Source organism: Scyliorhinus canicula, chromosome 6, assembly GCF_902713615.1.
Source record: "Scyliorhinus canicula chromosome 6, sScyCan1.1, whole genome shotgun sequence".
In the NCBI taxonomy this organism is placed as follows: domain Eukaryota; kingdom Metazoa; phylum Chordata; class Chondrichthyes; order Carcharhiniformes; family Scyliorhinidae; genus Scyliorhinus; species Scyliorhinus canicula.
The window spans coordinates 220,249,569-220,274,686 of record NC_052151.1 but is presented as its reverse complement, the minus strand read 5'-3'; the positions used below and the strand labels follow the sequence as shown (position 1 = coordinate 220,274,686).

The 25,118-nt window shown below is 45.7% G+C and overlaps 1 protein-coding gene across 1 annotated transcript; it reads right to left on the bottom strand.

Annotated features, from left to right (window-relative positions):
* Nucleotides 1-1,903: 1,903 nt before the first annotated feature.
* Nucleotides 1,904-2,737, bottom strand: LOC119968034 (cysteinyl leukotriene receptor 1-like). The gene has a single exon (XM_038801137.1). It carries the CDS (start codon nucleotides 2,735-2,737, stop codon nucleotides 1,904-1,906), a length of 834 nt encoding a protein of 277 aa, XP_038657065.1.
* Nucleotides 2,738-25,118: the final 22,381 nt, after the last annotated feature.

The following is a 25,118-nucleotide window of genomic DNA, read 5'->3' as shown; positions in this document are numbered from 1 at the left end:
CTCTGATTTGCCTGCAAGCCGCACCACATGGTGGCGATCACTTGTGGTTTCCTCGTCAAACGACCCATGAATGAGCAAAGGCAAAGCTTCCAATAGGCTGCCGCAGGATAACCCTGTTCTCGGCAGCCCACCCCCACTGCTGGAAACGGAAAACTGGAGCGCAATTATGAAGCGGCAAAGCTTTTTGAACCGATTAAATCCCAGGCGAGACCTTAAAATACGGTGGATGGCAACTGCCGGAAAGTCACCCAGCGCTTTGCGATCATGTGGGAGGCAGTTGCCGTTCCACATGGTCCTCAAAAACCCTTTACTGTCCACATCTATAACGCAGAGGCAACCGCCAGGCCGCTGCAAATCACAGAGAAATATCTCCTGTCGATTAGTAAACTTGTTCACATTATATCTCCAGCAGGGCTTTCGTCCACAGAGCCCGGGTGGTTTCAAAAAAGGTAGGGAAGCTGTCGGCATGTTAATTTCTGTCGGACAAGGGCAGGACACATGCGAAGGATGGAATATTGACCCATGCACCAACTTTGTTGATCAAAACCTTTCAGCATGTTGACCGTCAAGGGATGTGGAAGAAGACGAGCCACTCAAATGCATTGCGATGATTTGATTGAACCACGATGGCATCCAGGCGCACATTTTCGACAACAATGAGACTCCGGCCCATTCGCTGTTACTAATAGTGTGAAACCGGGCCTTTGCATTGACGCTTACCCTATTCAGGATAATCTTCTCCGCCATACTTGCTAAAGCCGACTAAGATGAGAATTCAGGTATAGGCAGCAACGACTAAACTCACAACAAACTTTCCAACCTGCGACGCCACCAGGCGAAGACAAGTTCTTCATTGCTAGATAGGTGAGCTTCTACTTGCTGCTGGTTGTGCTCTAAATGCTGCAATTGAGAGAAACATGCAGTACATTGTGGACATGTTTCCCGCATCCAATGATAACTTCGGCCTCACAATCAGCATAAAGAAGACATTAGTCATGTTGCAACATGTCCCAGGAAAGCTCTATCAGGAGCCCCTACTGATAGTAAACGACCAGAAGTTGAACGAAACCGATGCCATAATTGCAAAGACCAATCTGTCCTTCAGAAATCCTCGCTATTCAGCACGGGAACATGGAGCGCTGAACCGAAAACTGAAGTTCATGATCGAGCAAGCAGTGGTCCTCTTCTCTCTTCTGTTAATCAGTGAGACCTGGACTGTCTAACAACAACACTCAAATGCAACTAACCTCTTCCACGTTTGCTGCCTCCGCAAGCTCCTCAACACAATGTGGCAAGACAAGGTTCCAGGGACAGAGATCCACAGAGAAACTAGAATGATCAGCATCATCACAATGTTAAAACATCAGATGCTGCAATGACTTGGACATGTATCAATTGCATTCGAACTTGTTGTGCAGGAGTTATGAGTCGCCTTCGCACACCTCTCAACCCCAGTTTGACAGACGAAGATGTGTTCTTCACCAATGACGAAGCGCGGGCGATGACGAAAATTCTGATTGGTTGAAGTCAATGTCTCTCACCGGAGCTAGCTTGCGTTTTGGCTGAAGAGGATGTCAGCGAGACAATCGAGTCTCCTGATTATTGACGAACTGGGAGTAATAGCGGCATTTCATTATTGGCTGAGATAAACTTTCATCACGGAGCAAAGCTCCCTGATTCGCTGAATCTGAATTCATTCACAGCGTCAACGAACTGGTAGCGTGAGGCAGGTGCTGGACTTCCCATAATGGATACATGTCGAGCCAGTAGAGATATAGTCTTGGGTCTGCTCCCACAACCCAGGACCTCTGATGCACTGCCTTTGTGTTGTGTTGATTGGGAGATTGTGAATCAATATTTTATCCATCGTCTGGAAACAGTGGATAATGACTTTGGAATGCTCTCAGTTTATTGACTTATTAATTAATTGAGATATAGCTGTAACGGGGTATTTCAACGCCATCTTGATTTGCTCTCTGAACATTGACTGAGTCACCCCATAAATAAACGTGTTTGTGCAGCAACTTAAATTGAGCAGCATGTATGCAACTTGACTGAAGATATATGAAGAATCATGGTATTCCAGGATACTTGATCCTGTAATGCTGTAATAACAGAAATGTACAACATACACCGACCACAGGAGTATGAAGCTGCCCGATATGCTGAGAAGCAGGATAACAGATTTCCTTCTGCTCTCCATTTCTGGATCACTCTTATCCTCTCCATTTCTCTGACCCCTAAGTCTCTTACGGGCTCGACTGGCCACTAAAATGTACTTGACTGTCAAAGCATTAAGCAACAGGATTAAAGCGAATGGGAGAAATGGTGTTAGAGCGGTGTCAAACCAGTCAAATCCTATCCATATGGGATCAGTAAAATAGATTGGTTGTATAGAGCACCCCCATGGTACATTGTTGATTAGCTCCACAGGTACTTGCGAAATGTAGTGTCCGATATCTTTCAAACAAAGCAGAGTGCCGGTTGTTGCAAGTACTACTGCCGAAGTTTTCCCTCTGCAATATTTTCTGCTCAGCTTCTGCCAGCAAATAGCAACACAGCGATCAAAGGAGAAAGCGACGGTGAACCAGACAGAGCAGTCTGTGGATGCACGGCGTAGGAAGGTATTAACACTGCAAGCATAGGTGATGTCCAGGAAAGAGCGTGGGAAATAATAATATCTAACCCTCGCCACGATAACCTCAGTTATAATAACCAGAAGATCAGCAAATGCCATGGCAACGAGGTAGCGAGTGGTGCAGGTGGCGAGGCCACACTTTCCCCGGATCAAGATCAGAATCGCCAGTAAATTAACTGTAAAAGATGGAATACACAGAATAAATACAATCCAAAGATTAACAGAAACTCGAGGGGGAAGATGCACCATCCATGGTTAACGCAAATAATTAAAAACAGTATCAACCCTAAAGTAAAATCAGATAATTGTGCAAATATGCATTGCAGTCTTCAGAGAATATTATGCGCAACATCGAACGACATAAAGATTAGTAACGAGGGACCAATCAGAGAAAGAAGTAAAGATAGAAGGACATAGCTAGAAATATAAAGATGATGAGTCTCAAATTATCTCTAAAACTGAATGAGAAGCGTTATCTCAAATTACCCACTGGACCCATGTAAATTTTGTCTTTGGAATTAATCATGGAAACTAAGGCGAAGATAGGTGAAGTGAATGGGGATTTAAAATTTATCTTCAGTGTCGAGAATACAGACAACCCAGAAACAGATGTTTATCATGAACCGGTAGGGAAGGAGGAATGCAGGAAAATTACAATTATAGCGAAACTAGCATCGAGTAAATTGTTGGACCTGCAAATTGACAAACCAAAGGATCATTATCAATTTTATCATCTGGTCTTGAAAGGTGCAGATTATGAGATATCCGATTTTTCAAAAGTCTCCAGATTGTGGATGTTACATGAGGTGGTACAATATTAAATGCAGGTCCATTATTGAAAAATGGAAGGCAACGGGACGATTTTAAAAGTAGGCCAGTTAGCTCAGCTTTGTCGTGTTATAAACTAGTATGAAATCGTATCGTGAGAAATTTAGAAGGAATCAAAGCAATGATGCAGAGGCAATATAGTTTTGAGGAAGGGGAATAATGTTTTCCAATGCACTTGGGTTTATTTATTCAATCAGAATATCGGTCGCTGAAGGTGATCCGGATAATATAGAGTACATTGATTACAGAAAACGTTTCATAACGTGCCACATCGAAGTGTGTTATCAAAAAATTAAAATTCACGGTGTAGAGGAAACCTATTATCATGGATATATGTGTAAGCACTGCTGTATCATGCCGCCATGAGGCAGTCTTTGGCCCCGGCCCCGGGTCACTGTCTGTGCGGAGTTTTAACGTTGTCCTCGTGTCTGCGTGGGTCTCACTCCCTCAATCCAGTGATGTGCAGAGTAAGTGAGTTAACCACGCTAAATTATACTTAATTGGAAAAAAACATAATTGATTTGAAAAAATAAATCATGGACAGATAGATGGCTAACTAACTGGATCATTGAATAGGCATAAATGTGTCATGTTTTACTGGATGGATGGAAAGATGTTTGTGCCACCGTGATCGAAGCTGACATCTCAACCTTTTTGCAATATATATAAATGATACCATTGTCTTCGACAAAGGTCTGGTCGAAAAATGTTCTGATGGCACAAACACACAGAGTAAAGCAGCTTGTGAGGAGGACATAAGGATGCTACAAAGCGAAGTACAGAAGGATCTCCGTTTCAAGAAGCAGAGACACAGTTTTGTTGCAATGTTTTATTTTCAAATTTTATATACAAATGGCAACAAGTCGATTAACGGTAAAGTGACCATGAGAACTCAGCAGGCAAAAGTGATATACCAGAATCAGACTGGGAAGTAAAAACAAGTCATTCACTTCAATATCATTCGTTGATCATGGCGCATAGTCCCGATATTCCCCGGCACGACTGAACACGATCCCAATCGCATTCAATAAATTAAACACACAATGGAGCGCGACACGGTAGCACAGTTGCTTCACAGCACCGGGGTCACAGGTTTAATTCCCAGCTTGGGTCACTGCTTGTGCAAAATCGGCACTTTCTCCCCGTGTCTGTGTGGGTTTCCTCCGGGTCCCCAGGTTTCTTCCCCACAAGTCCCGAAAGATGTGCGATTAGATTAATTGAATATTCTGAATTTACCTTCAGTGTACCTGAACAGCCGCTGGAGAGTGGCAACCAGGTAACTTTCACAGTCACTTCTTTTGCAGTGTTAATGTATGCTTACCTGTAACAATCAAGATTGTTTCAAAATTATTGAAATGAAAATGGGAATTACTGCTGCAATATTTTAGATAGGTGCAAAAGTGAAAGGTTGTTGTGGTAGGGGATATTGATTTCCCCATTATTGGACTCTGGAGCATCCACATTGCAGAGGAAGTCGTGGAGCGAGTTGGTCACACCACAGATAAAGAATACTGACAGCGACAGAAAATGGGTGACCATCAGGCAGACGAAGAGTAGGAAGACAATGCATGGGTCCCTGGGGTCATCTCCCTCCAAAACAGGTCTACCATTTTGAATACAGTTCGGGGAGGTGGAAGGCAGCAGTAGCCATGTTCATGGATGCGCGGCTGGCTGTGCTGTGCAGTAGGGCAGGGAAAGAGTGGATTAGCTACAGAGCACAGAACACAGAACAGTACAGCACAGAACAGGCCCTTCGGCCCTCGATGTTGTGCCGAGCAATGATCACCCTACTCAAACCCACGTATCCACCCCATACCCGTAACCCAACAACCCCCCCTTAACCTTACATTTTAGGACACTACGGGCAATTTAGCATGGCCAATCCACCTAACTCGCACATCTTTGGACTGTGGGAGGAAACTGGAGCGCCCGGAGGAAACCCACGCACACACGGGGAGGACGTGCAGACTCCGCACAGACAGTGACCCAGCCGGGAATCGAACCTGGGACCCTGGAGCTGTGAAGCATTTATGCTAACCACCGTGCTGCCCGATCGCGGATTCGATTGTAAGAGGAGTGGACAGGCGTTTCTGTGGACGCAAACGAGACTCCAGGAAGGTATGTTGCTTCCCGGGTGAAAGGGTCATGGATGTCTCAGAGCAGCTGCAGCACATTCTAAAGGGGGACGGTGAACAGTGGTGGTGAATATCGGCACCAACAATATAGGTACAAAAAATGGTTTAGGTCGTACGTGTTGAATTTAGGAAGTTAGGAGATAAACTAAAAAGTATGACCTCAAAGGCAGTAATCCCAGGGTTGCTACCAGTTCCACGTGCTAGTCTGAACAGGAATGATAGGATATACAGGATTAATGAGTGGCTTGAGAGATGGTGCAGGAGGGAGGGAGTCAGATGTTGGGGACAATGGAACTGTTTCTTGGGGAGGTGGGACCATTAGAGATCAAACAGTCTACACCTGGGAAGGACTGGAATAAATGTCCTGGGGGAGGGGAGGGGGGTTACTTGCGCTGTTGGGGAGCGTTTAAACTAATTTGGCAGGGGGTGGGAACCAATGCAGGAGGTTGGAAGGTAGTAAAGAGAGGATAGAAATAAATTTCAGAAAGGAGAAAAGTGGAAGGCAGAGAAACGGATTGAACTGCGCTTATTTCAATGCAAGACGCCAGATGGGCAAGGCAGATGAACTCAGGGCGTGGATAGATAAATGGGACTTGGATGTTATAGCTATGACTGAAACGGCTAAAGGAGGGGCAAGACTGGCATCTCAACGTTCCGGAGTACAGATGCTGGTGGAAAGATAAAACAGGAGTTAAGGGAGGATGGGGGTTGTGTTTTGATTAGGGACAGTATCATGGCTGTACAGAGAGAGGATATATCCGAGGGTTCGCCCAGTGAGTCTATGTGGATAGAACAGAAAAATAAGGGTGAGATCACTTTGATAGTACTGTTCTGTAGGCCCCCAACTAGTCAGTGGGATATTGACGAGAAATTATGTAAAGTCATTGCAGACCGTTGCCGAAAAAATAGGGTGGTAATAGTTGGGAACAGTAACTTTCACAACATTAACTGGAATAGCCATAGTACTAGGGGTTTGGATGGAGAGAATGGGTCGAGTGTATTCAGGAAGAATTCCTCATTCAATATGTGGATGGCACGACCAGGCAGGGGGGCAAACGTGACCTCCTCCTGGGGAATAAGGAAGGGCAGGTGACGGAAGTGTTAGTGAGGGATCACTTTGGGAATCATGACAATAATTCCATTAGTTTTAAGACAGTTATGCAGAATAATAGATCAGGCCCAAATATTAACATTTTAAACTTCGGTACGGTCAACTTGGAGCGTATTAGGAGGTAACTTTCAAAAGTGAATTGGGGGTGCCCATTTGCAGGCAAGGGGACAATTGATAAGTGGGAATCTTTCAGAACGGTGTTAACTAGGGTTCAAGGTGAGTACATTCCTCTTGGAGTGGAAGGTAAGGCTCGTAGAAGGAGGAGACTCTGCATGACTCGAGATATTGACGCCATGGTCAAAATGAAGGAGGCAGATGTCATGCAAAGGCAGTGGGGATCAAATGGATGCCATGAAGATTATGCCACTTGTCAGAGTAGAGTGAAGAGCGAAATCAGGAGGGCAAAAAGGGGGCATGAGATTGTCTATGCAGGTAAGGCAAAGGAAAATCCAAAGAGCTTTTACAGATACATAAAGGGTAAAGGGGCCTCAAGGATAAACAAGGTCATAAATGTGCAGATTCACAGGGATGGGTGGACCTAAATTAATACCTCTCGTCAGTATTTACTGTTGAGCAAGGCACAAATGTTAAGAACATTGGGAAAATAAAAAGTGATGTCTTGAGGAGTGTACGTATTACAGAGAAAGAGGTATGCAGCGCATCAAGATAGCTAAATCTCCGGCACCTGATGAAATGCATCGCAGGATGTTGTGGGAGTCTAGGGTGGACATTGCGGGTTCCCAGGCAGACATATTTGAATCATGAGAGCGACAAGAGAGCTGCCTGAAAATTGGAGGTTAGCAAATGTTGTGCCCTTGTTTAAAAAGGGGTATAGGGATAAACCTGGGAAATAGGGGGCACGGTAGCACAGTGGTTAGCACAGTTGCTTCACCGTTTCAGGTTCGATTCGCGTCTTGGGTCAATATCTGTTTGAAGTTTGTACTTTCTCCCCGTGTCTACATGGATTTCCTCCGAATGCTCCGGTTTCCTTCCACAATCCAAAGATATGCAGATTAGGTGGATTGGCCATGCTAAATTGCCCTTCGTGTCCAAAACTGTTAGGTGGGGTCACTGTGCAACGGGAAAAGGGTGGAGTTGTGGCCTTAGGTTGGATGCTCTTTCTAAGGGCCAGTGCAGACTCGATGGGCTGAATGGCCTCCTCTGCACTTTACATTCTATATTCGACAGACTGGTTAGCCTTAGTTCTGTAGTGAGTAAATTGTCAGAGGGTACTCTGAGGGACAGGATCTACAGGCATTTAGACAGGCAAGGACTAATTAGGGAATGTCAACATGGCGTTTTAAGGGGAAAGGCGTGTCACGCTAATTTTATTGAGTTATTGCAGGGGTAACCAAGAAAATAGATGAGGGGATTTTAATCGACGATGTCAACATGGACATGAGTAAGGCATTTGACAACGTACCTCATGGTAGGTTGTTGCAAAAGGCTAAATCTCACGGAATCCAGGGTGAGATAGCCAATTGGATACAAAATTTGCTTGGCGACCAAAGCAAAAAAAGGTGGTAGTGGAGGGTTTTTTTAAAACTGGAGGCCTGTGACCAGCGGTGTGCCTCATGAATCGGTGCTGGGTGGACTGTTATTTATTATATGGATGAGAATGTAAGAGGCATGGTGAGTAAATTTGCAGATGACAGATAGATGGTGGGACAGTGGATAGTGAAGACGATTACATGGGATCGCAACAGGATCTTGTGGCAGTAGTGCCAGTGGGCTGTTGAATGGCAGACGGAGCTGAATTTGGATAAATATGAGGCGATGCATTTTGGCTGATCAAATCAGGGCAGGACCTACTCAGTTAATGGTAGGGAGTTGGGGAGTGTCACAGGCCAAGTAGATCTAGGGTCACAGGTCCATAGCTCCTTGAAGATGGAATCGTCGCTGGACAGGGTGGTGAAGGAGGCAATCAGCATGCTAGGTTTTATTGGCCAGAATATTGAATACAGGAGTTGGGACGTCTTGCTGAATTTGTACAAGACATCAGTCAGCCCACACATGGAACACGGTGTTCAGTTCTGGTCACGCTATTATAGGAAGGATATTGTTAAACGAGAAAGTGATTTACGATTGTGCTACCAGGACTTAATGGTCTGAGCTAGAGGGCGAAGCAGGAGAGGCTGGGATTTTTTTCGCTGGAGCTTCGAAGGCTTAGGTGTGAGCATATGGAGATGTCTGAAATAATGAGGGGCACAGATAAGGTAGATAGTCAACATAATTTTCCAAAGGAAGAGGAGTCTAGAAATAGAGAGGGGAGAGATACAAAAGAGACCAGAGGGGAACTTTCTTCACACAGAGGATGGTGAGAATCTGGAATGAGTTTAATGAGGCAGTGGTATAGGCAGGAACAAATTTATTTTCTCCTGAAAAACAGACATTTACATGGGCAGGGTAGGTACAGAGCGATATGGACCAAATGCGGGTATGTGTTGACTAGCTTAGTGATCGAAACTGGGCGGCATGGACAAGCTGGGCCAAAGGTGGGTAAACATCTATGACGATAAATTTATGGACTAGGATTGATTTAGTACTGCGACTTGGATGGGGCAGAAATTGCAAGTTGTATCCAATAAGGCTTTTCTTATGCAATATGCAGATAGTCTATCTAGGGAAAGGGCAGTGCTGGACCTGGCATTGGGGAGTCAGCCGAGACGGGCGGTTGTGGTTTCAGTAAGGGAATATTTTGGGATTAATTACCACAATTGCGTGTCTGAGCGTACTTTGCGACAGGGATGCGGGTAACCCTCACTTTAAGGTGTTAAACTGAGGAAAGGCAAATTACGATAGCACTAGACAGGAACTGAAGAATTTGGATTGGGTGTTGCTGTTGACGGGTAAATCATCATAATATGTGGGAGTCTTTCAAGCGACAGTTGATTAACGTTCGGGAAAGTGACGTTCCTGAGATAACAACGAATAAATATTGAAAGTTTAGGGAGCCGTGGATCACGGGGGATAGAGTAAATCACTTCAGAAAGAAAAAAGGAGGTGTCTGTGTGGCTCAGAAGGGTGGGGATAGTCGAAACCCTTCAGGAGCATAAAGGAAGTAGGAAGCTGCTACAGCAGGAAATTAGGTGGGCTAGGATGTGTCATGAAATTTCCATGGCAAGTAGGATTAAGGTGAATGCCAAAGCTTTTTATTCATATGTAAAATGCAAGAAGATATGAATTGTATCATTTGCGCAGTGCAGGGTGTCCAGTCCAAGAAAATGGGCGAGATACCAAGTGAGTATTTTGCATCAGTGTTCACATAAGAAAAGGACCTCGTGGAACATGATTCGTGGGTACTGTCAGGGTCATGCTGGCATCAAAATGGTATAGTTATTGGGGATTTTAAAAGATATTAAGGTAGATAAGTCTCCTGGAACGGATTCGATTTACCCCGGAATACTGAGGGAATAAAGTGAGGATATTTCTGAAGCCTTAACTGATATTATATCCTCACTGGTGACAGGTAAGATCACAGAGGAATGAAGACTCGCTGATGTGGTACCGCTGTTTAAGAAAGGTTGTAGGGATAATCTAGGAAAATATAGGCTGGTGAGTCTCACGTTGGTGGTGGGTAAATAATTGTTGCGACTTCTCAGGGGCAGGATTTTAACCCATTTGGATACAAATGGGCAAATTAGCGATACACAGCATGGTTTTCTGAAGGGGAGGTCATGTCTCACTAACGATCGAGATTTTTCAGGATGAGACAAAGATGTTTGATGAGGGGAGTGCAGTCGATACTGTGTATATGGACTTCAGTAAAGCCTCTGACAAGGTGCCTCATAGCAGGCTGTTAGAAAACGACAAATCACACGGAATCAGATGTGAGGGGCAAGATGGGTACCGACTGGCTAGGTTACGGAAAGCAAACGGCAGCAGAAGAGTGTTTATATCTGAACGGAGGGTTGTGACTAGTGGCGTTCCACAGGAATCTGTCACACCGCTGGCCACAGGCCTCCAGTTTGTATAAACAATTTGGAGGAAAATGTAGCTGGTCTGGTTAATAGGTTCACGAGTGAAACCAAGGTTGGTGAGTGGCAAACAGTGCAGTGCTTTTTCCTCTTGAGGATCAGGGTTATGGGGAGACGGCAGGATAATCGGGATGAGAAATTATCAGCCATGACTGATTAGCGTAGCAGACTCGATGGACCAAGTGGCCTAATTCTGCTCCTATGTCTTATGGTCATGTAAGGGGATACAGCAGGAAATAGATAGGTTGGATATTTGGTTGGAGAAATGACAAATTAATTTTAATCCAGACAAATGTGAGGTAATGCAGTTTGGTAGGTCGAACAGAGGGGACATATCCCGTATTGCAAAAGTCTGAGAAATATAGACAGTCATACTATAGTACTAAACTACAGTTAGAACTGCAAATTCATTTCCTAAACCCATTGCATGTTTCCAACAGTAGAAATCTGGGCCTGCATGACCACAGATCTTTGAAAGTGGCAACACAAGTGGACAAGACAGTCAAGAAAGAATGCGGAATGCTTGCCTACATTGGACGGGGCTGCGATGACAAACACTGGCAAGTTATGCTGCAGTTGTACAGAAACGTGGTAATGCCGCACTTGGAATATTGCCCACAATTCTGGTCGCCACACTGTTTTCATTAGAACGACGGAAGTTGACGAGTGATCTGATAAGCGTCCACAAGATTATGCGAGGCATGAACAGAGTGGATGGGAAGGCACTATTTCCCAGGGCGCAGGGATTTGTCCACGGGGAGCATAGGTTTAAGGTCCGTGGGGAATGTTTCGCGACGTTGTGAGCGGCAGGTTTGTTTTACACCGAGGGTGGTGAGTGCCTGGAACCCGTTGCCACGGAGGTTCTGGAGGCAGATATATTAACCACGTTCAAAAGGCATCTCGGGAAAACATGGATAAGATGGATACAGAGAGATACGGCAACTGAAAGTGCTGAGGGTTTGGGCCGTGAGAGGACAAGTATGGGTTTGGAGGGTCGACGGGCCAGTTCATGTGCTGCATTGTTAGTTGTTCCTTGTTATTTGCAACATACATTCTATCTTACACACAGATTAAGGTGTGGAGCTTTGCACGGGACACACACATGTAGCGTGGCGAAGCAAATCAAACAAATATGTATCGGGCCATCATAGCCAGTAACATCTGTTCAAGCCAGAGTTTGAAGTGCAAGTTCGTTTGCCAACCCTATTTCTCTGTCTCACACTTGAATGTTTCCAACCTATGGATTATTTCTTTGTAATATTCATCCACTGTGCACCACAGATTACAGAGGAAATTATTTCTAACGATTTGCATGCCACTTAGTGAAGAAATGAATCTCTATATCAGTTCTGAATGATGCACTCTTATCCTTTGACTGTATCACTTTGGTCTGGTTTCCTGAGCTATAGTGGAGATGAGGATGGGGGATTCAATCATCAAACAAGCTATAGCTCTAAGTGCCTTCTACGTAGGCACCTACTTCCGCATATGGTACAGAAGAGGGGCACATATATCCCAAAATCGATCTCTACAGTACGAGTGGCAGAAGGTTCAACATCTGCGCTTTAAAAACAAATCAAGCACATATTATTCATCTGGAGGCTCTTGATTTGAAAAATCAGATGAGCACCATTCAACACGAGGGGTACATGATGGAGCAAAGTGAGAGGCCAGTTAAATTATTAACATCTATATTCTCCTCGAATAAGACTTTCCCAGTGGACTAGCTGGGCACAACTTCGCATTGGTCATCAGTTGAGTTCTCCAAGTCCCCCTGCAGGGACCGACACACTCTTCGCCAGAAAGTGATCAAGGGCCTGGGATTTAGCTGTGGTCAATTGAGGCTTTGTTGATGCGGAGAATGTCCAAAAGGGTATTGTGTAATTGTGGCGCGATAACGTCTTTGTCAAAACATGACATGAGTCCCAAGTCCAATCCCAGGAACTAATAACTTCTCAGTTCTCAATACAGAGGCAGTGTATACTTTCCCATGTCTGCATGTTCATTGAAGTTTCTATTGGGCAAGGGCAGCATGGTAACGCAGTGGGTTAGCCGTGCTGCCTGACGGCGCCGATATCCCAGGTCGATCCCAGTTTCGGTCACTGCCCGTGTGGAGTTTGAACATTCCACCCGTGTCTGCCCATGGTTCCGCCTCCATAACCCAAATATGTGTGATTTGGTGGATTGGCCACGCTAAATTGCCCCTTAATTGGAAACAAATAATTGGCTACTTTAAATTTATTTTTTTTAAGTTTACGTTCCCATGCAAATTGATACACGATACTGGGTTTAAGCATAACGTTGATAGTCCTGGACAAAAATATGCTCTTTAAACTACTCTAACATTACTATTCAACCAGTTGTGCAACACTATTATAAAGATCACCGCACTTCGGTGAATGACACCAGGTATACCGATCTCCTTGGTGGCGTTATAAAGTGGGACTCCATGCACACTGACAACGCCTGATCATACACCAAGCAATGTGGGATTTTAAAAGCATCTAGCATTCTCCTGGTTGATTTCGATGGCGCTTTTAAAACTTATTTTCGCCATTCTGCATTGCCTTTGCCAGCTACCAGGCTGAAATCGAAGATCTGATCAAGTTGACAATGGACTTCAGCCACCGAGTCTGCCTAAAACATATCGATGCTCTCCAGACATCGGAGATTCAGATGTATCTTTAAATGGGAGATGCTAATTTCAGAACTTTACCGAGAATGTTCCCATCACCTCAGTATAGCTGTCGCAGAACTACACAAATTTAAGCTGCTGCATTTATTGCTGTATTGCTTAACATGATCTGTACATTTTTGCGTCCGTTGTCAGAATGCATGGAGTCCCACTTTATAACGCTACCAAGGAGATCGGTATACCTGGTGTCATTCACCGAAGTGCGGTGATCTCCATAATGCCGTGTTGCACAACTGGCTGAATAGTAATGTTAGAGTTTGGAATGTAACTGCTCATGAAGCTGCAATTGTTGGAGAGTCGGATTCTGTTATGGCGCCACGACAGTAATGATGCTCAGATTTGAGCTTCAAAGCCTGATCTGACTCCAGGCTAATAAGCACGGCAGTCGGAAACCACAGTGCAGTGGACGGTGGTCCGTGGAGATGTGCCTTTAGCTGCAGGGGATTTCTCACTCTCGTCCTTGTGGGTGCACAAGTAACAGGTCACACAAACAACACAAGACAGATACTATTTGCATAACGATTCTTTATTTGCACGAATAGGTCACAAAGACTTTAAACTCGATGCAATTCACACAGATTGTTTTATCATGGATAGCACAATTGCTTCACAGCTCCAGCGTCCCAGGTTCGATTCCGGCTTGGATCACTGTCTGTGCGGAGTCTGCACACCCTCCCCATGTGTGCGTGGGTTTCCTCCGGGTGCTCCGGTTTCCTCCCACAGTCTAAAGATGTGTAGGTTAGGAGGATTGGCCATGACAAATTGCCCTTAGTGTTAAAAATTGCCCTTAGTGTTGGGTGGGGTTACTGGGTTATGGGGATAGGGTGGAGGTGTTGACCTTGGGTAGGGTGCTCTTTCCAGGAGCCGATACAGACTCGGTAGGCCGAATGGCCCCCTTCTGCACTGTAAATTCTATGATAATTCTCGTTTGCTGAATGTCACACAAACACTTTAAATCCATCAATGTCACACAACCACTTTAAATCCATCAATGTCACACAGACACTTTAAATCCATCAATGTCACACAGACTCTTTAAATCCATCAATGTCACACAGCCTCTTTAAACCCATCAATGTCACACAGACTCTTTAAATCCATCAATGTCACACAGACTCTTTAAATCCATCAATGTCACACAGACTCTGTAATTCCATCAATGTCACACAGACTCTTGAACTCCATGAATTTCACATAGAAACTTTAACTTCATCAATGCCGCACAGAGTCTTTAATTGAATATACCAATAAACGTTGCTCAACCTCGCGAATTTAACTCACACATCATCTCAGTAAATCAATGTCACAAAGCTAGATCCTTCACTCTGCACCCCCCAGAGAGCTGGAAAACACCGCCAAAGGTTTGACCCTCACCCCACTGATCTCCAACAATCAGACAAGCATCTCAGCTCCCAACCGCTCTCACCGGGAGAACTGCGACCTCCTGGATGCCGAAGCACTCCCTGCACTGCCCTCCGCTACAGTTACCCCACTCCAAAAAAACAGTTCCCACAGCCTAAGAATCACCAATACTACTTTTTACATTTACTTGCAGGTTGACAGCTCCTCCGACCTCTGATGGACGACCATGATCTGACTAAGACGCTGCAGACCCCAACACACGTATCCAGCCATCGTCTTATCTGCAATCACGACCCCAGAGATGTTGTCCACTATTCGGCCTTCTATCATCTCTGCCGGAGCGTTGTCTGGGCATCCACCGACCTGTGAGGCCAAACCACAGCCCGGCAGTTTCACTGAACGCTTGACTTTGCAAACCCATCTACCAACACAAGGACCGCAAGCAAGGCAACAAATCCTCCATCCACACAGACCAGAGTGAAGACCCTCTGGACAGAACTACATACTCAGCATCGCATACTCTCACCACCTACTCGGCTCGCGGAAGAGTGGAAAACATCAGGCCTCCAGGTGAATGTGAAAATACACGGCCGCAAAGCCCCTCTGCCTAGCTAATTACCAATCTGTGGAAAACAAGCCAGACACACTAATCAAAGTGAACTGAGGGATTGCTGGGGGCTGTTTCACGGAGACATGGCTCACTCCTGCTTCACCAGACTGTTCATTGCAACCAGAGGGCGTCTCAATCCACCGAATGGACCTTGCAGCGGCCTCAGGCAAGGCTAGGGGAGGTGGGAACTGCCTCTCACCTCCTGGTTCCAATATGCAGCAACACTGGCGAGTTTCTGCTCACAGAACCGAGAATGCCTAACACTAAAATGCCACCCCGACTACCATCCGCTGGAGGTCAGCTTCGTTATCCTGACGGCAATTTACATCCCACCAAGGCGAACGTGAAAATCGCACTGGACCAAAATATACACCACCACAAACATCCCAAGGCCTTGGCTGGGAATTTCAATCGTCAAGCTCAGGAGCTTACTACCTCTTCTAAATAATTTTTATTCAAATTTTCACATTTTCACAAAATTGAAAACAATAACAGAAAATTCTAAGAACAAAAAAAAACAGCCCCCCCCCCCCCCCGCCGTAAATGCAAAAGAGAAACAATAAATTAACGCCCGTTGACAGATATTCAACACAAAACAAAAACAAAGAGACACCCCCCCCCCCTCCCCCGGGTTGCTGCTGCTGACCTTTTGTTTTTACCGTTCTGCCAGGAGATCTAGGAATGGTTGCCATCTCCTGAAAAACCCCTGCACTGACCCCCTTAGGGCAAATTTCACCCTCTCCAATTTAATTAACCCCACCAAATCGTTGACCCAGGCCTCCACGCTTGGGGGCCTCACATCCTTCCACTGAAGAAGAATCCTCCGCCGGGCTACTAGGGACGCAAAGGCCAGAACACCGGCCTCTTTCGCCTCCTGCACTCCTGGCTCCACTTCAACCCCAAATATTGCGAGTCGCCAGCCTGGATTGACACTGGATCCTACCACCCTCGATACCGTCCTTGCTACACCCTTCCAAAACTCCCCCAGCACTGGGCATGCCCAAAACATGTGGACATGGTTTGCTGGGCTCCCTGAGCACCTAATACACCTGTCCTCGGTCCTAAAAAACCGGTTCATCCTGTCCCGGTCATATGAGCCCTATGCAGTAAATTAAACTGTATGAGGTTAAGCCTCGCACACGAAGAGGAGGAGTTCACCCTTTCTAGGGCATCCGCTCATGTCCCCTCTTCAATATGCTCACCCAGCTCCTCCTCCCATTTATCTTTCAGCTCATCCACCGAGGTCTCATCTACCTCCTGCATCACCTGGTACACTTCCGAGATCCTCCCCTCTGCAACCCATACCCCCGAGAGCACCCTGTCCAGGACCCCACGCGGCGGCAGCAGGGGGAACCCCGCCACCTGCCGCCTGACAAACGCCCTTACTTGCATGTACCTAAAGTTGTTCCCGGGGGGGGGGGTGGCTGAACTTCCCTTCTAGCTCACCCAGGCTCACATCCAGCTCACCCAGTTCGCACAGGAGCTTACTACCAAGTTAGCAACAGCACCTCACCTGTTCCACCACAGGTGCAAGCTTCCTGGAACACTGCGACACAAATATCAAACAAGCCTATCACCCGCGAACGCGTTGGCAAATCTGACCACAAGGCTGTGCTCCTGCTCCTGGCTTATATGCAACAACTGAAGTGGGAGAATCCTTCAAACAAAGTCTTGCAATGCTGGTATGATGACTCGGATGATCTCCTATGGGACTGCTTGTAATCAGTGTAATTGTCACCATTTAAACGCTCTGTGACCAGCCTGAACAAGGCCATCACTGCAGTAACTGTATGTTACTGTATGTGTGTCGAAGACTTTGTGCGAAAGAAGCCAATCTGCGTGTTACCCTCGCAGAAACCATGGATGAACAGATATATTCACTGCCAGCTGGAGTCTAGGTCTGAGGAGTTTAGGTCAAGCGACCGTGACCGTGACAAATACAAGAAAGCCAGAAATTATCTAAGGAGATCCATGCAACATGGCAAAACTCAGAGCCAGACTCAGCTAGGATCCCAGGCTAGCTAACTACGGCAAGATTTGCAAGACATCATGGGCTACACGATGTTAGGCATGTAAGGTCGCCGGCCACAATGCATCCCTCCCAGCTGAACTCAACAAATTCCATAGATGCTTTGAGCGAAAGGTCAGTAAATGCAGGCCCTCTACCCCAAAAGAATTGGATGACCTTGCATCTGAGATCACCATTGCAGATGTCAGAGCAGCCTTCTCGTAGGTCAACGCACGGAAAGCCACCGGCCAGAAAGGGGTACCCGGACGAGCACCGACCATCTAGATCTTGTGCAGATCAGCTGGCGTGGATATTCCCTCTTTCAAACACTGTTTCCAACAATCTGCAGCCCCTATCTGTTTCACGAAGACGAGCATCATCCCTGAACCAAAGAAAAGCCAAGCAGCAGCCCTTAATGACTGTCGCACAGTTGCTCTGGCACCCATCATCATGGAATGATTCGAAAGGTTAGAGTGGCACAAATCAACTTCAGCCTCCCAGTTCGCCTTGTTCCACTGCAGTTCGCATACCACTGCAAGAGGTCCACAGCAGTCGCCATCTCCCTGGCCCTGCAATCAACCCTGGAACACCTAGATTACAAGGACACCTATGTCGACTCATATTTATTGACTACAGCTCAGCCTTCAACATCATTATGATTACGAAACACCATGTCCTGGGACTCGGCTCATCTCTCTGCGACTGGACTCTGAATTTCGGAACCCAGAGGCCATAATCAGTAAGGATAGGCAAAAGTACCTCCTCCACGACCATAATCAATACCAGTGCCCCACAAGGCTGTGTCCTCAGGCTCGAACTATACTACTTATGTACCTATGACTATATGGCCAAATTCCCCTCCATCTTGATTTTCTAATTTGCTGATGACACCACAATAGTGGGTCGGATCTCAAACACTGACGAGGCAGTGTACAGGAATGATAGAGAGCATCTGATGAACGGGTGTGATGACATAATCTCTAACTCCATGTCAACAAAGTGAAGGAGACTGTCATCGACTTCAGGAAGCGTAGTGGAGAACATGCCCCGTCTACATCAATGGAAACAAAGTAGAAAGGGTCGAGAGCTTCAAGGTCTTAGGTTTCCTGATCACCAAATCCTGCCCTGAATGGCCATGCCGACACTATAGTTAAGAAAGTCCACCAATGACTCTACTTTCTCAGAAGACTAAGGAAATTTGGAATGTCAGATACGTCTCCCACCAACATTTACACATACACCAGAGAAAGCATCCTATCTGGATGCATCGCAGCTTGGTATGGATAATTCTCTGTTCAAGACCGTAGAAACTACAAAAGGACGTGAGTAGCCCAATCCATCATGCACACCACCTATTGACAGTCTACGATTCATCGGAAAGGCCGCTATCATAATTCAGGACACTACGCATCCAAGACATAGTCTTCCACTCTCTTCCGTCATGAGAATGGTACAAATGTTTGAGGTTATGTACCAATTAATACAAGAACGGCTTCTATCCTAGTGCCATCAGGCTTTAGGCCAGTGGGCTAGACAGCTGGATTCTGATGAAGAACAAGGTCAGCAGCGTGTGTTCAATTCACTTTCCAGCTTACCTGAACACGGCCAGATATGGCGACCATGGACTTTTCATAGTAGCTTGATACTTGTAACAATAAAAGCATCTATATTACATATAAGTTTATTTTTTTCTCCAAGCCCTCTCAATGGCTCTAACATTACATTCTACAGTCACCCATCCTTACCTATGCCTGTTAAGCGTTGATACTACATCATACATTAAATAATATTTTTCACTGTCTGCTAATACATGTGACAATAATAAATCAAATCAAATCGAATGTCACACAGACACTTTAAATCCATTGATGTCATACAGATTCATTTAATCCAACAATGTCACACAGACTCTTTAAACCCATCAATGTCACACAGACTCTTTAAATTCATCAATGTCACACAGACTCTTTAAACCCATCAATGTCACACAGACCCTTTAAACCCATCAATGTCACACATACTCTTTAAATTCATCAAAGTCACACAGACTCTTTGAACCCATCAATGTCACACAGACTCTTTAAACCCATCAATATCACACAGACTCTTTAAATCCATCAACGTCACACAGACTCTTTAACTCCATCAATGTCACACACTCTAAAATCCAGCAATGTCGCACAGACTTTGTAAATCCATCAACGTCGCATGGACTTTAAAAATCCATTAATGTCACAGACTCTTTAAATGCGTCAATGCCACAAAGAATGTTTTCAATCCATCAATGTCACACAAACTCGTTTAATCTGCGAACGACACAGAATCGTAAAATCCATCAATGTCACAGAGACTCATTACATCCAAAAATGCCACACCGACTCTGTAAATCCAACGAAGACACGCATGCTCTTTGAAACCATTAAACAAAAACGGCAGCACGGTGGTGCAGTGGGTTAGCCCTGGTGCCTCAAGGAGCCAAAGTCCCAGGTTCCATCCCGGTTCTGGGTCACTGTCCGCGTGGAGTTTGTGCATTCGCCCATGTTTGCGTGGGTTTTCCCCCCACAACCCGACAAGATATGCAGGCCAGGTGGATTAACCACGCCAAATGGCCCATTAATTGGAAAAAACGAATTAGGTACTCTAAATTTATTTTTTTAAATGTCGCAGAGACTTTAAAACATCTATGTCACAATGAATCTTTAAATCTATCAATGTCATACAGACTGATAAAACCATCAATGCCACACATACTCTTTGAATCCATCAATGTCATACATACGGTTTAAACCCATCAATGTCACACAAGCTCTTTAAATCCATCAATGTCACACAGACTCTTTAAATCCTTCAATGTCACAGAGATTGTTTAAATCTATTAAAGTCATACAGTCTCTTTAAACCTGTCAATGTCATACAGACTCCTTCAATCTTTCTATGTCAGACACACTCGTTAACTCTGTCAATGTCACACAGACTCTTTAAACCCATCAATGTCAGACTCTTTAAAGCCATTAATGTCACACAAGAGCGGCAGCACAGTGGCGCAATGGGTTAGTCCTACTGCCTCACTGCGCCGAGGTCCCGGATTGGATCCCGGCTCTGGGTCACTCTGTGTGGAGTCTGCACGTTCTCCCGTGTTTACGTGGCCACGCTAATTGGAATAAATGAATTGATTCCTCGAAACGTATTTTTAAAATATGTCGCAAGGAGACTTAAAACCATTTATGTCACACATCTCCTTTAATGCATAAATGTCACACAAGCTTTTTAAATCCATCAACTTTTCACAGACTCTTTAACTCAATCAAAGTCACACATCTCCTTTAATGCATCAATGCCACACAATCTCTTAAATCCATCAATGTCACACAGACTCTTTAAATCAATCGATGTCACACGTCTCCTTCAATGCATCAATGCCACACAAGCTCTTAAATCCATCAATGTCACACAGACTCTTTAAATCAATCGATGTCACACGTCTCCTTTAATGCATCAATGCCACACAAGCTCTTTAAATCCATCAATGTTACAGACTTTTTAAACCCATCAGTGTCACACAGACTCATTATATCCATGAATGTCGCGCCGACAATGTAAATCCATGAAGATGAACAATTTCTTTAAACCTTTCACTGTCACGCAATGTCTTTAAATCCATCAATGACAGACAGACTCTTTATATCCATCAATGTCACAGAGACTATTTATATCCATCAATGTCACACAGACACTATAACTCCATCATTGTCAGAAATACTCTTTATATCCAGAAACTCCAAGCAGTCTCTGTAAATCCAATAATGTCACACATACTCTTTGAATCCATCAATGTCGCATCGACACTAAATCCATGAATGTTACACATACTCGATGAATCAAACAATGTAACAAATACACTTTAAACCCATAAATGTCACACAGACTCTTTAAATCCATCATATGTTACACAGACATTTTGCATCCATCAATGGTAACAGACTCAACCAATCAAAGTCACACAGTCTCTTAAAATCCACCAGTGTCACCCACGACATTTAAATCCATCAGTGTCACACACACTCAGCAAATGCATCAATGACACACAGACTCTTTAAATCCATCAATATACCACAGGTATTTTACGTCCTTTACTGCCACAAGGATTGTTTCAATCAAGCAATGTCACACATAATCTTTCAACCAAAGAAGTTCACAAACTATTTCAATCCATCAATGTCGCACAGAATATTTAAATCCAACAAAGTCACACCATAAATTTAAGTCCATGAATGTTACATATACTCGTTCAATCCCAAATTGTCACAGTCAATCTTTGAATCCAACAATATGGCACAGACACTTTATATTCATTAGTGTTACTCAGACTCTTTAAACCCATCGATGTCACGCTGATATTTTAAATCGATTATTGGGGCAGCACGGTAGCATGGTGGTTAGCATAAATACTTCACAGCTCCAGGGTCCCCAGTTCGATTCCCGGCTGGGTCACTGTCTGTGCAGAGTCTGCACGTCCTCCCCGTGCGTGCGTGGGTTTCCTCCGGGTGCGCCGGTTTCCTCCCACAGTCCAAAGATGTGTGGGTTAGGTGGATTGGCCATGCTAAATTGCCCGTATATGTAAAACCATTAATGTAAAACAGACTTATTAATTCCGTCAATGTGGCACAGACTATTTAGATCCATCAATGTCACACACACTCTGGAAATCTATGACTGAAACATAGACTCCTTAAATCCATCAATATAACACGTAATCTTTAAATCCATCAATGTCACAAAGACTCGATAACTCCATCAACGTCAGACAGAATCTTTGAATCCAACAATGCCACACAGACTCTTAAAATACATCAATCACACACAGACAATTTAAATCCATGAATTTTCCACATATCCTTTGAAAAAATCAATGTCACACAGATAATTTAAATCCATAAATGTCACAAAGACTCATTAAACACATCAATGTCACACAAATTCATTTAACCCATCAATTTCACACAGACTCTTTAAATCCATCAATGTCACACAGACTCTTTCAGTCCATCAACATCACAACGACTCATTAAATCAATCAACGTCACATAAGCTCTTTAACTCCATGAATATCACACACACACTATGTAAACCCATCAATTCCACATCGACTCGTTAAATCCCAAAATGTCACACTGACGTTTTAAATCCATGATGTCACAGAGACACTTTAAATTCATCAATGTCACCCAGACTCTTTAAATCCATTATGTCACAGACTCTTTGAACCCATCAATGTCACCAAGACTATTTAACTCTTTCAATGTCACAGTTTCTTTCAACCCATCAACGTCACAGACTTTTTAAAATTAGTTAATGTCTCACAGACTCTTTAACTCTATCAATGTCACACGGACACTTTAACTTCATAAATGTCACACAGACTTATGAAACCCATTAATGCAAACGGACTTTTTAATTCCATCAATGTGGCACAGACTACTTAGATCCATCAATGTCACACAGACTCGTCAAATCTATGAATGGAACACAGACTCTTTAAATCCATTAATGGCACAAAGACTCTATAACTCCATCAACGACAGACAGACTCTTTAAATCCAACAATGTCACACAGGCTCTTAAAATCCATCAATGCCACACAGACACTTTAAATCAGTCAAAGTCAGACAGACTTTTTAATTCCACCAATGACAGCCAGGCCCTTTAAATCCGTCAATGCCACACACTCTCGACAAATCCATCAATGACACACAATTTAGACATCCGGTGGTGGCAATGCGGAGCTAAGTCGCACGTTCGGCAGCTCCCGCTATCGTTGGACTTTTGGGCTCTTTTAAGGGCCCCAAACGGCGCTGGTTCAACGATTCCCGTTGTGTGAAGTGGTCTGGAGTAATATCCCGCGGGATTTATGGTGCAGACCCGGAGTGGGGCGAGGAAAAAAACGGCAGCAGCTCCCCTGGAAAAGTAGGGGAAGGTGGACAAAATGGCGGCCGGTGGAGCCCCCGAGGAGTGGAGGCAGTGGGCTGAGGAGCAGCAGGTGGCCTTTCTGCGCTACTTTACGGAGCTGAAAGTGGAGTTGCTGGACTCTTTGAAAGTTACTACAAGTAAGCTACTGGAGACCCAAACAACCCAGGGTGCAGAGATCCGTGAGTTGCAGCAGCAGGCCTCTGAGCGCGAGGATAAGGTCTCGGCCCTCGTGGGGAAGGTGGAGATGCACGAGGCGCTCCACAAAAAGTGTCAAGATCATTTTGAGGAGATGGAGTTTCGGTCGAGGAGGAAGAACTTGCGGATCCTGGGCCTCGCGGAGGGGCTGGAGGGGTCGGATCTGCCGGGCTATGTTACCGTGATGCTGAACTCGCTGGTGGGGGCAGGATCTTTCCATCTGCCCCTGGAGCTTGAGGGGGCCCACAGAGTACTGGCCAGGAGGCCTAAGGCGAAAGAACCCCCGTGGGCGGTGCTGGTGCGGTTCCATCGGTTCAGTGACCGGGAGTGTGTGCTGCGCTGGGCCAAGAAGGTGAGGAGCAGCAAGTGGGAGAATTTGGTCGTGCGCATCTACCTGGACTGGAGTGCGGAGGTGGCTAAGCGGAGGGCCGGGTTCAACAGCATGAAGGCAGTGCTCCACAGCAGGCAGGTGAAATTCGGCATGCTGCCGCCTGCGCGCTTGTGGGTCACCTACAAGGACCGGCATCACTATTTTTAGTCCCCTGAGGAGGCGTGGGCCTTTGTGCAGGCTGAAAAGTTGGACTGGAACTAGGGATTGGGGACTGTGGGGGGGTTTTGTATCACTGTTTATGCTGTTGCTGGCTATTCTGTTTTTTTTCTGCTTTTGGATGGTTTTGGTTATGGTTTTCTGCTTTAAGGGGGGTGCTGGGGGTCTGTTTTTCTGTACAGGGTTGGTGGATAGGTTGGGACTGCTATTTTGGTGTTGCATTGGGGTGGGGGGCAGTGTGAAAGCGCGGGCTTTCCTCTGGTTTCCCACGCCGCGGGACAAGGGAGTGGAGCTGGAGACAAGGGGCGTGGATATCAGTTCCGTTTTCCCGCGCCGGAGCGGTGCCAAGGAGCTGCTGCAGGGTGGCGTTGACCCCATATCGTAAGGGGTCGGAGTTAGGGCGGGAGCTGCCGGGGTCAGTAGAAGTCAGCTGGCTCACGGGAGTACTATGGAGGGAGTGCCGCGGCTAGGAGGGGTCCTAGCCTCGGTGGGGGGGGGGGGTTACTGGGTTGCTGCTGGAATTGCCAGGGAGGAGCTGGTGCGGGTCGGGGGGGGTCGGGGTGAAGTTCTATCACCATGGGAAATGGGCCGAGTGGGGGGTGCTGGCCAGGGGTGAGCAATCGATGGGCTATGGCTAGTCGGCGGGGGAAGGGGGGCGGGGTGTCCCCTGATCCGGCTGATCACGTGGAACGTGAGAGGGTTGAATGGGCCGGTTAAGCGGGCCCGGGTGTTTTGCATCTGAAGGGGCTGAAAGCGGACGTAGCCGTGCTTCAGGAGACTCACCTGACGGTGGTGGACCAGGTTCGTCTGAGGAAGGGGTGGATGGGGAAAGTTTTCCATTCAGGGCTCGACGCGAAGAACCGGGGGGGTGGCGAACCTGGTGGGGAAGAGGGAGGCGTTTGAGGCATCTGAGGTGGTGTCTGATAGTGGCGGCAGATATGTAATGGTGAGCGGTAAGCTTCAGGGGGAGAGGGTGGTGTTGGTAAATGTATATGCCCCAAATTGGGATGATGCTGGTTTCATGAGGTGTATGTTGGGCCACATT

Bases quoted from the DNA above. Each gene is read 5' to 3' on its own strand.
- LOC119968034 (XM_038801137.1), bottom strand. From the start codon at position 2,737: ATGGCATTTGCTGATCTTCTGGTTATTATAACTGAGGTTATCGTGGCG.